This window comes from Jaculus jaculus, chromosome 6 (genome assembly GCF_020740685.1).
Source record: "Jaculus jaculus isolate mJacJac1 chromosome 6, mJacJac1.mat.Y.cur, whole genome shotgun sequence".
Lineage (NCBI taxonomy): Eukaryota > Metazoa > Chordata > Mammalia > Rodentia > Dipodidae > Jaculus > Jaculus jaculus.
Genome location: NC_059107.1, coordinates 156,236,036 through 156,248,448, shown reverse-complemented (window position 1 = coordinate 156,248,448; position 12,413 = coordinate 156,236,036). Strand labels below are relative to the sequence as shown.

Here is a 12,413-nt window from a genome sequence, read left to right as displayed (position 1 = left end):
GGACAGGTTCAACCTAATGGTACCCCAGTAGCAGTCCCCATTTTAAAACCCTGGCTCCTTGCTCCAACCCCAGGGTCCACCACTTGATGCTTATGGCTTGACTCCTTCAAGCCAGAGATGGCTGATTCATACTGACTCAGGCACTAATTCCCATGCCATCCACAGTCCCTGCCAGGCCCAGGCAAGTCCCACCTCAATAAAGCAGAAGAATTGGGAATTTGTGTATCGGAGACAATTTCTCTTCCAGGTCAGCCTCTTCCTGAGAACTGCTATTTTCCACATCCTGAACATTTTTTTTCACTATAGCAACAGAAACATAAACTCCAGGCCCCAGTTACTTGATGAACCCATGATGACTTTTTTCAGCCATTTTGGTCACACACGCACAGTATTTAACACCATTTTTTTTCCACATTATAAACAGCAAAGTAACAAAACACAGTGTTCTATGGAAGGCTGGCACTTGCTGCTGGGAAGCTGAAGCCAGAGGGGCTGGGACTTGAGGGACAAATATTCTTCACAGGCAGGGAGACCATGGCCCTGGTGCAGACAACTTAGCTGTTCACTACACACCCCCAATACAGGGCTCTTTGGAACTGGTGTCATAAACCAAACACCAGTATTAGGGGGTGAGACTATGAAGTCCAGCTGCTGCTCCCAACACAGTTAGCTAGGTGACATATTAGGAAGGCTCTCACATGTGACAATCATCCCCAGACTACCAGCCCCCAGACCTACCTAGTGTCTGTTTCAGACTGGAGCGTCTCCCGAGCTGCTGCATGGCCTGGCACCTTGGTTTCCTCCCATGTCACCTCCCTGTACCAGTGCCCACTGATGCTCTCCCAGGACAAGTCTACTAGACTAAAAACAAAGTGCCAGCTCCACCCTCCTCCCCTGGCCAGTGGAATCTTCCCGCTCTCCTAAGATGTCTCAGGGTCTTCACTTCCTCCTCCGGCTGACACTCTTCAGTTCATCCAGTTCCTTGTCCTTTAGGTGAGATTCAGCAGTGATCTCTGAAAGCTGGAAGTAAAGCAGCAGACCATTACAGAGAAAGACTCTGGCAGGGCGTGGTGGCGCACGCCTTTAATCCTAGTGCTCTAGAGGCAGAGGTAGGAGGATTGCCATGAGTTCAAAGCCACCTTGAGACTACAGTGTGCGTTCCAAATTAGCCTGGGCTAAAGTAAGACCCTGCCTCAAAACAAAACAAAACATTTCTGGGCTGTGCTGTAAGTTTTCACAGTTATTCTGCACCAAGAAAAGGGCCAGTCTTCCTCTCACACTGCTGGCCTAACAATGGGAAACCCTTGGTAATGGGACAAAAGTGACCCCCTGATGTCCCAGAACCTGAAGTACTTGCAAGACATTCATACTTTGCTCTGTCAGCATTTCGATCACCTGTGACTGCATGACACGCCCTGTGTAAAGGACAGCAGGCCTCAGAGGAGGAAAACAACAGATGTGGTGATTCTAAGGCAAAGGGATTGGAGCTTAAATTGTTTCTAAGCAGTAGCTCACATAATGGCAATTAGGGGAAATCCTTTAAAAAGAGAGAATTAGGGAACAAGTGTCAGAAAAAAGAATGTAGAAGGTAGAAGACACTCTGAATGCGGCCAGGGGGAGATATGCGAAGCTGGTGGTGGCCTGTGTAAGAGCTATGCTTCCTGAGCAGTGACTCCTTTGAGGCAGGTGCTGCTCTGATACCCGTTGTCTTGCTGAAGAAAGAAAATCACAACGTGATTAAGCCAATGGGGCAAGGAAGCCAAGCCCTTCAGCTCCAGAACCCCTGTTCTAACTGTGGCAAGGTGTGTTCTCCTGCCTTCCAGTCACATGCATGTCTAGGCCAAGAAGCTCACTGGGTTATTAAGATTCGAGAAACCCGTGCTGATGCTGTGTGTAATGGGTACTTGGGTTGGGGCACCCCTATATCATAAGTAGACTCCCCTCTTTCTGGGGATACCCTCCATTCCTGCTATGATCCCTCAGCATTCAGCTTAGATACCCATTCCTGTGACAAGCTCTCCTGACTATAGACGTCTTCCTCCCATGCAGAGGTAACCATACATATGGACTACCAGATGCCCTTACCACAAGGAGCAAGAATTTTACATATCGTCGCACATCTCTGTTCTGGTTGACTTTGTTTTTTCTTGAAGCAGGGTCTCACTCTAGCCAGGCTGGCCCAAAACTCACTCTGTAGCTCCAGGAGGGCCACAAACTCATGACGATCCTCCTACCTCAGCCTCCCAAGTCTGCCTGGCCCAGGGTTGGCTTTTATGTTTGTCTTTGGTACACAACCATGTACCTGGGCAAACAGACACTATGGAGCATCCACTGGATGATGACACAAGCTGGGACCTTCCCTAAGGGAGAGTGTTGACACACTTCCTGGCATCAGCCTCCTCACCATGTCCAGCAGGATATCCACTTTCAGCCTTAAGAGATTGTTCTCTTCCTCCAACTGCTGGTTCCGCCTGCGCAGGCGCTGGGTTTCTCGCCGGTCCACACCCCCACTAATTCCCGTGTCTAGAGGAAGAACATAGCAGGAATTAAAGGGAGGTTTTCCTCTACTATCTTATTTGACAAAATGGCAGGAAGGGCAGCCCACCTGCTATCCATTGGCCATTTTCAAACTTCAGGCTTTGCCCTGCCAGGTTCATGGTGGGAGTTCCATAGTCAAGGCCCAGCTCCACCTCCCTCATTGAACGATCCAGCTGTGGGAAAGATGCTATGTGAAGGCTTCTGAAGGCTACAGAATCTAAGCCCCTGTCCCAGCTCATTTCACTAGCTCTAGACCAAACAAACTTATTTTTGTCTACTAGTTATTACTTAGCACCTTTAATAACTTTTTGAGGGATTGAGAGATGGCTCCGTGGTTAAAGATGCTTGCTTGCAAAGCCTGATGGCTTGGGTTTGATTCCCCAGTAACCACATCAAGCCAGATGCACAAAGTGCAGAGAGAGGGAGAGGAAGAATGGGTACACCAAGGTCTCTTGCCATTGCAAACAAGCTTCAGATGCATGTACCGCCTTGTGCATCTGACTTTACAGAGATATTGGGGAATAACCTCAGATCATTAACCTAAACCACTGAGCTATTTCTCCAGCCCTGTGATATCCTTCTGAGTACTATCAATGGTTAAAATCATCATCTACTGAGACTCCTCTGAGAATTATTTTTGTTTGATTTTTTTTCAAGACAAGGTCTCATTTAACCCAGGCCGACCCAGAACTCACTTTGTAGCTCCAGGCTAGCCTCAAACTGATGGCAATCCTCCTACCTCAGCCTCCCAAACACTGGGACTGAAGATGTACGCCACTGTGCTCAATTTGAGAATGGTTTTGATTCTTAAACATGACTGAACTTAATTCTTGGTCAGCTTTGGGAATAAAATAGAATTCAAGTTGGGTAATATTGCTTGAGGTGAGATTGACCATTTTCGGTTCTTGAATAAAGTCTGATAGTAATTCTTACATAGGAATTTAAATTTTTTTAATTTAATTTTTTTTATTTTAGAGAGTTTTAGAGATGAGAGAGACAGAGGGAGAGAGAGAAAATTGGCATGCCAGGACCTTAGCCACTGCAATTTAACTCCAGACATTTGTGCCAGTGACTGGGCATGTGCGACCTTGCACTTGCCTCACCTTTTTGCATCTGGCTTACGTGGGATCTGGAGAGTAGAACATGGGTCCTTAGGCTTCTCAGGCAAGCACCTTAACTGCTAAGCCATCTCTCCAGCCCTAAAAAATGTTTTTTGTTTTGGTTTTTTGAGGTAGGGTCTCACTCTAGCTCAGGCTGACCTGGAATTCACTATGTCATCTAGAGTGGCCTTGAACTCATGGAGATCCTCCTACCTCTGCCTCCCGGAGTGCTGGGATTAATGGTATGCATCACCAGGCCCAGCCTAAAAAACATTTTTAGTGAGCTGGGTGTGGTGGCACATACCTTTAATTCCAGCACTTGAGAGGCAGTAGGACCACTGAGTTTGAGACCAGTTTGGGACTACAGAGGGAGATCCAGGTCAGCCTGAGCTAGGGTGAGACTACAACCCCCTCCCCCCAAAAAAAGTTACCAATAATAGCGATATTATGATCTAAAAGGATGCCCTCTCATGGTAACACCTCTCCACCCAGAGACCAGTCTTGGCTATCCAGTTCTGCTGCACACCAGGTCACCCAGTCCCTCTCCTCGCACACTTACAGAATGCAGGTTGGAGAGAGAAGCTGACTTCCGAGGAGGTGTCTTCTTCGGACTGAATATATTCCCAAAGAGAGGCATCTCTGGTCTGATGAAGGAAACACCAATACTTCCTTCCTAGGGTCAGAGAAGGTCAAACAGCTGGATCAGCGACCTTATGTCACTGATACCTAATCATGAAAGCAGGTATTTTATTTTGGGTCAGAATGGAGAAGGAAGACATGAGCTCCTCACAGTTCTGAGTAGCTCCCATGTGTTGAATGCTCCTTATTGTGCCAGGCAGTATGCTGACTTTGCACACAGTATCTCACTTAACGTCATCCTTTGCTAAGCTCCCTTTGTTGACCCCATTCTATAGATGACATTTAGAAAGCTAAAGTCTTGAGTGTTGTATCAGTTACTTTCTTGTTGCTGGGACAAAATACTCAACCAGAGTAGTTTACAAAAGAGTTTATTTTAGCTTACATTTCCAGAGGGCAAGCCATCATGATGGGGAAAGCAAGGCAGAGCAGGAAGCCAGCATCACATCATCAGGAAGGAAGTGAGATGGACATTGGGGTAAGGAGGTTTAGAAGCCTCTGACCCAAAGTTATGTCCTGTGCTAAACAGACTCGTGTACTGGTCACGTCCTCTACTGTACAGTCTTTTATGATGCTTATGTTCAACAGTGTAGCTTTTTACAAGGAATTTTTTTTTAATTTTATTATTTATTTATTTATTTGAGAGCAACAGACATAGAGAGAAAGACAGATAGAGGGAGAGAGAGAGAATGGGCGCGCCAGGGCTTCCAGCCTCTGCAAACAAACTCCAGACGCGTGCGCCCCCTTGTGCATCTGGCTAACGTGGGTCCTGGGGAACCGAGCCTCAAACCAGGGTCCTTAGGCTTCACAGGCAAGCGTTTAACCGCTAAGCCATCTCTCCATCCCGTAGCTTTTTAAATATATACTTTATTTATTTATTTGAGAGAGAAAAAGAGGCACAAAGAACAAAGAGAGGGGGGGAGAGAGGGGGGGAGGAGAATGGGCATGCCAGGACCTCCAGCCACTGCAAGTGAACTACAGATGCATGCATATGGCTAATGTGGGTCCTGGAGAGTTGAACCAGGGTCCTTTGGCTTTGCAGGAAAACACCTTAACCACTAAGCTATCTCTCCAGCTCATATAAACTTTAAAAGTTTATTTATTTATTTATTTATTTGAGACAGGGTGGAGGAGAGAGAAAGGGTACGCCTGGGACTCTAGCCACCAACAGTGTAGTTTTTTATTGTTTCAAGGCCATAATCTGTACTTCTGCTTCTATCCCATACTGTAAATCATCTTGTGTTTCCTTTTTTATCTCCATTAACTAGCTGCAGCCACCTGTCCAATACTAACTATTTTCCTGTTTCTGTAAAATTTGCCTATCTCACACTCAAGGTCTCTGGCACTAGGCCAGGGCTCTGAGACTTAACACTAATAAGACTAGTCCAAGATAAGGTATATAAGCTCTAAGCCGCCAGGAATCAGGGTCCAGGCTTTGGAAGAGATTCTTCTGGGCCCATGCTAGTGTGAAAATAAACTTTCATTCTGATTCTCCACTCAGTCTGTGGTGTCAGTTCTGTGAGCCTGTTTCCCATAACAGAAGTAGTAGAGGGTGATAAATGCTGGATGCTCAGCTAGCTTTCTGATTTTTTTTTTAAATCCTAAACCACAATTTATTGAACAATTTTTAGGAAAGGTAAGTCAGTCAGCTTTTTTTTTTGTTTTTTTTTTGTTTTTCAAGATAAGGTCTCACTCTAGCCCAGGTGGACCTGGATCTCACTCTGTAGTCCTAGACTGATCTTGAGTTCACTGTGATATAGGAGAGGCCTTCCAAACACTGGTATTAAAGGCATGAACCACCAGGACTGGTGCTCAGACAGCAATTTAAAAAAAATTTTTTTGAGGTAAATCCCAGGCTGACTTGTAATTCACTATGTAGTTTCAAGGTGGCCTTAAACTTCACAGTGTCCCGCCTACCTCAGCTTGTTGAATGCTAAGATTAAAGGCGTGTGCAATATGCGCAGTTTAGAAGTATTTTTATTTATTTGGTCGGGGGAGGGGATGAAAATACGGGCAGAACAGGGCCTACTGCCACTGCGAACAAACTGCAGACGTGCAGCTGCACGGGCTAATTTGTGCATCTGGCTGTATGTGGGCACCGGGGAATCAACTCAGGCCATCAGGCTTCGCAAGCCATCACCTTTAACCACCGAGCCAGCTCTCCAGCCCTCAAACAGCAATTTTTAAAATCAAGCCTTCTAACACAATCCAATTCAATGAAATATGGCTTTCTCCTTCTTATACAGACCATGCAATGATGCTGCCCACATTAGGGTGGGTGCTCTCACCTCAACTAATCTAATCGAGAGTCCCTCCCAAGCATGACCAGAGATTTGTTTCCATGTTGATTCTAAATCCTGTCACGTGACCAACCAGAGACTAACCATCACAAGTGGGAACTAGCATCTGATTCTAAGTCTGTGTGGCTCCACAGTTGTCAACCACTGGCAAACCTGTTAAAACATTTGTACTTTTTTATCACTGACTTACTGCTAAGGAATTTTCTTTTTGTGCTTCAAAATCATAAAACCTTAAAAAGTTGGAGACTATGAATAATTTGAAAGCATTCAAGATGATGTCAAACTGCCTGCCATATTGTCTATAAAAACACTAAGCTATCAGAGCTCAGCACTCGGGCTTTGGAAATTATTCTCCTACATCCATGCCGACATGAGTGAATTTTCTGATTCTCTACTCTATCTCTGGTACTGGCTCTGGGTGACTCAGTTTGCAGCTAAATGACGCCAGTAATTCCACCACCACCATCCATACACTAGCTTCCAGCATACTACAAACTCCTGAAACACGCAGACTGAACAAAGTAGTATGACTAACATCTCCCAGGTTTGGGGAAGTAACAGGGAGAGAAGTTAACTTTTCTGAGGGCTGTGTGTGTGGATTTATGCCCATGTGTGCACATAGGTATCCACCCCGTGTATGCTCATGGGGAGGCCGGAGGAAACACTGGGTGTCCTCTTCTAACCACTCTTCTGCCTCCTTTTCCTGAGGCAGTCTCAAATTAAACCTGGAACTCCCCCCCTTTTTTTTTGTAATTTTCTTATGAGAGAGAGAAAGAATTGGTGCACCAGGGCCTCCAGCCACTGCAAACTGCATGTGTGCACCACCTTGCACACTTGCATCACCTTGTGTGTCTGGCTTACATGGGATCTGAAGAGTCGAATACGGGTCCTCAGACTTGCAGGCAAGTGCCTTAGCCACTAAGCCATCCAGCCACGCATTTTTTATTAGACTGGTTGGCCAGGGAGCCCTACTGATCCTGTCTCCACCTCACTCCAGCACTGGGGTTAGAGGTACATATGCAGTCATGCCCACCTTTTACATGGGTTCTGGGGATTGATATCAGATCCTCATGCTTGTACAGCAGGTACAAAGCCATCTCCCAGTCCCTAACTATAACAAGCACAGAAAAATCTACAAATCTCAGCAATCCTGCCTCTGCCTGCAAGTGCTGGGATGAAAGGCATGTGCCACCATGCCCAGCTTGAGTTTTTTGTTTTGTTTTGTTTTGTTTTGTTTTTCATGGCAGGGTCTTGCTCTAGCCCAAGCTGACCTGGAATTCACTATATAGTCTCAGGGTGGCCCAGAACTCTCAGTAATCCTTCTACCTCTGCCTTCCAAGTGCTGAGATTAGAGGTGTGTGCCACTACACCTGGCTCATGAGTTTTTTATTTAACTTATTTTTATTTATTTGATAACAACAGGCAGAGGAAGAAGCAGATAGAAATAGAGAGAATGGCCGGGCGTGGTGGCGCACGCCTTTAATCCCAGCACTTGGGAGGCAGAGGTAGGAGGATTGCCATGAGTTCGAGGCCACCCTGAGATGACAGAGTTAATTCCAGGTCAGCCTGGACCAGAGTGAGACCCTACCTCGAAAAACCAAAATAAAATAAAATAAAATAAAAAATAAAATAAAAAAAGAAATAGAGAGAATGGGTGCACCAGGGCCTCCAGCCACTGCAAACGAACTCCAGATGCATGCTCCCCCTTGTGCATCTGGCTAACGTGGGTCCTAGGGAAACAAGCCTCAAACCAGGGTCCTTAGGCTTCAAAAGCAAGTGCTTAACTGCTAAGCCATCCCTCCAGCCCATGAGGGTTTTTTTTTTTTTAAATTTTTTATTAACATTTTCCATGATTATAAAATATATCCCATGGTAATTCCCTCCCTCCCCACCCCCACACTTTCCCATTTGAAATTCCATTCTCCATCATATTACCTCCCCATTACAATCATTGTAATTACATATATACAATATCAACCTATTAAGTATCCTCCTCCCTTCCTTTCTCTACCATGAGGTTTTTAAAAAAATATTTTATTTATTCATTTGCAAGAAGAGAAATGGGGACATGGGTAGAATGGGCACACCAGGTCCTTTTTCCACTAGCAACAAATTCCAGATGTATACTCCACTTTGTGCATCTGGCTTCATGTGGGTACTGGGGAATGAAACCCTGGCCTTCAGTCTTTGCAAGCAACTGCCTTTAACTTCTGAGCCATCTCCCCTGCTCAGCTTCATAAGGTTTTTGTTTTGTTTTTCGAGGTAGGGTTTCACGTCTCAATCTAGCTCAGGCTGACCTGGAATTCACTATGTAGTCTCAGGGTGGCCTCGAACTCATGGCAATCCTCCTACCTCTGCCTCCTGAGTGCTGGGATTCAAGGCGTGTGCCACCACGCCTGACTTAGCTTTATGAGTTTTTAACACTCTCACACACACAAGGATACAAATCATTTCAGTACCCCACAAGCCTCACCAGCCAATCTTATAAACCAACTCTGGCTGACATCCGGGGGCTCTGCAGATGGAGCAACAATGTGGTCCTGATTGAGCTACAAGCTGTCCAAGGCAGACCCGGGAGAGAGGGCTCGGGACCAAAGAAGTGAAGGAAGCCGGGCTGGAGAAATGGCTTAGCGGGGACCCAGGTTCAGTTCTCAAGAATCCACGCCAGCCAGATGCACAAGGGGGCGCACACGTCTGGAGTTCATTTGCAGTGGCTGGAGGCCCTGGCGCGCCCATTCTCTCTCCCCCGTGTGGATTTCTCTCTCTCTCTCTCTCTCTCTCTCTCTCTCTCAATGAGGTGTGTGTGGGGGGTGGGGGTTAAGGTTGCAACCATCATGACCTCAGCGGGAGCTCAGACATATATGTCTGAGGGTCTCAGCTTCTTTATTTGCCATCAAAGATAGTAATGTAGAACCCAGCTCATACGTTAAGATGTTGTGGCCTTTGATCCTCACAACGACCCTTGGAAACAGATCAAGAGTCCCCATCTTCAAGCAATGCTAGTCCTCATTAATTATTGTGCGAAGCCCTGAAGTTTGTATGGGGACATAAAATACAGTATCTCATCTGAATTCTGAAAAGAGGATAAGGCATGCATCCGTTGGATTCTCAAGGGGAAATTGTGCCCCCCGAAAGAGTGCCACTCAGGTAGGTCTTGCAGGTACATCGGCTTCAGGACTGTCGGGCTCAGGTCACCGTAAGGAAAATACATCCAAATGCACAATCTCGGTCCATCGCTTTACAGTCGCTTTCCCGGGAGGAATCACCACCACCGAGACAGCAGAGCGGAGCTCGCAGCGGCCGGGGCCCCGCCACGCCCCGGGGCGCCCTCACCAGGGAGGACCCGAGCGCCCCAGGTGCCGCGGCCGGACCCAGGCGTCACGGAGCTCAGACACGTACCTGACGTGTCCCGCGAAACCCGAATCCAAGCGACCCCGGAGGTTTCCGCAGAGACCCGGCTCACGCCGAGTCAACCGCCGGCCCTGCGGCTCCCGCGCCCCGCGGCCACGCGAAGCGCGCCTGCGCGGCCCCTCCGGCTTCTACCACCGAGGACAGAGGGGTGCTCTCCCCGCTCCCAGGCGAGCCCACGCGCAGAACCAGCTCCTGCCGGCTCCCTGCCCGTGTTAAGGAGGCGGTGGAGAGACCGTGTCTTCCGGAGTCGTTTACGTGCCCGCGGTGTCGGTGGTATAGTCGAGGGCGAGGATTCCCCCCTACATGCAAACACATTGGTATCGTCCACCATCTCCCCCCCAACCCGGCTCAGCCACCGTCACCCAGGCAACCGCGTGAGGCTGTCGCCTGGCGGGCTCGCGACGCTTGCATTGTTGTGAGGAAGATGAAAGCGGTGACAAACGCGGCGCACACCGGGACTCACAGTACAAAATGGGCCTCTCCCAACCTCGCCGGCTCCCCGGCTCCCCGGCTCCCCGGCTCCCCGGCTCCCCGGCTTCCCGGCTCCGCCACAAGGCGAAGGGCGCCCCCTCCTGGTGGCCGGTGGCCGCGGGTGCCGCTGCCCGTGCGGAACCTGGCGGGGTCCCCAGACCTGAGTCTTTTGGATGCCGACCAAGCTTTCAGGTAAGACTGCCTGGGAGATGGACGAGGACCCCCTTCTTCCAGCAGCGCACCGGCTCGCGGCAGGCCTGTTCTCCTTCCACGTCCTGAAGCGCCTCGGTTTCCACGAGCGAGGGAAACGCAGGGCCGGCTCTTGATGATCGCCCCGTGAGCCGAGGGGCAGAGGACTCCAGAATCAACTCCAGGGCTCCCGAAGTCCTAACTAGGGTCACTGTGATTTCCTGGCTGCGCAGTGGGTGTGCCAGGTCATCCCTGCAGTGAGGGACCGGGACTGTCCCCAAGCACAGTTCTCCTCCAGCTACACCACGTTGCAAAGAGTACCACGTGCAAAACCGGCCCTGTCTAGCCTAGAAGGTTCAATAGAAACATAAGACAGAGCACACCAAGATTTTTGTCTTTTGAGGTACGGTCACACTATGTAGCCCAGGCTGCCCACCTGCAAGCTCCTTCCTCAGCTTCCCGAGTGCTGGGATTAAAGGCATGCATCATGATGCCTGGCTTCAGCCACTACATTTTCAAAAGGAAAAGCAAGCAGATTATGTTCTTTTGAATATTATTTTATGTAACACTATATTTTTTCAAAATATAATCAAACATCATAATTTTTTTTTTTTTTGGTTTTTCAAGGTAGTGTCTCACTCTAGCCCAGGCTGACTTGGAATTCACTCTGTAGTCTAAGGCTGGCCTTGAACTCAGAGCGATCCTCCTACCTCTGCCTAAATTTAAATTTTCTTTCTTTGTTTTTATTTTTGTCTTTTTCTTTTGTATTTCTTTTATTTATTTATTTATTTATTTATTTGAGAGCGACAGACACAGGGAGAAAGACAGATAGAGATAGAGGGAGAGAGAGAATGGGCGCGCCAGGGCTTCCAGCCACTGCAAACGAACTCCAGACGCGTGCGCCCCCTTGTGCATCTGGCTAACGTGGAACCTGGGGAACCGAGCCTTGAACCGGGGTCCTTAGGCTTCACAGGCAAGCGCTTAACCGCTAAGCCATCTCTCCAGCCCTATTTTTGTCTTTTTGAGGTAGGGGTTTCGCTCTAGTTCAGGCTGACCTGGAATTCACTATTTAGTCTCAGGGTGGCCTCGAACGTACAGCAATCCTCCTGCCTCTGCCTCCCAGATGCTTAATTAAATTAAATTAAATTTTTACCTTTGTCACACCAACCAAATTCAAGGGCTTAGCGGTCATATGTAGCAGCTATGGCTACTGGGATGGGCAGTACCATGTAGCCTCTTTCCATCTTTCCAGCCTTGCTGCCCACTGGGTACTATTTCCCTTGTCCTTACCCAGTTAACTCCTGTTCTTCTTTCAGCATCTTGACCTCTGTAGCCAGGTCAAAACACACTGTCATCTCATAGCCCCATGTACCTCCCTTTCAAAGCTGTATTATTCATTTATTATTATTTTTATTTATTTGAGAGTGACAGACACACAGAGAAGGGCAGAGAGAGAGAGAGAGAGAGAGAGAGAGAGAGAGAGAGAGAGAGAGAGAATGGGCACGCCAGGGCCTCCAGCCACTGCAAACGAACTCCAGACGTGTGCACCCCCTTGTGCATCTGGGTCCTGGGGAATTGATCCTCAAACCCGGGTCCTTAGGTTTCACAGGCAAGCGCTTAACAATGCTAAGCTATCTCTCCAGCCCTTCAAAGCTGTATTGAACTATCGTTTATCATAATATGAACTACTTTTTCCCAAATGTTAATCAAGGATGTGAGGGCGATCTGGCTGTGACATCTGTCACCCCATTAATTCGCTGATCTGGCT

At 48.0% G+C, this 12,413-nt stretch overlaps 1 protein-coding gene across 1 annotated transcript; it reads right to left on the bottom strand.

The window, feature by feature from the left end:
* Positions 1-334: 334 nt before the first annotated feature.
* Cby1 (chibby family member 1, beta catenin antagonist) lies at positions 335-10,097 on the bottom strand. Its single transcript, XM_004650314.2, has 5 exons — positions 9,974-10,097; positions 4,198-4,311; positions 2,606-2,711; positions 2,405-2,523; positions 335-1,020 (listed from the first exon to the last, which is right to left on the bottom strand). The coding sequence occupies exons 2-5, from the start codon at positions 4,273-4,275 to the stop codon at positions 940-942; spliced, it is 384 nt and encodes a 127-aa protein (XP_004650371.1). The 5' UTR covers positions 4,276-4,311; positions 9,974-10,097; the 3' UTR covers positions 335-939.
* Positions 10,098-12,413: the final 2,316 nt, after the last annotated feature.

Excerpts from the sequence above, each read along its gene's own strand:
- Cby1 (XM_004650314.2), bottom strand. The coding sequence starts at position 4,275 with ATGCCTCTCTTTGGGAATATATTCAGTCCGAAGAAGACACCTCCTCGG. Across the intron at positions 2,524-2,605 it reads AAATGGCCAATGGATAGCAG|ACACGGGAATTAGTGGGGGT; the intron begins GTGGGCTGCCCT and ends TTCTTCCTCTAG. Across the intron at positions 1,021-2,404 it reads TGGATATCCTGCTGGACATG|CTTTCAGAGATCACTGCTGA; the intron begins GTGAGGAGGCTG and ends CTTTACTTCCAG.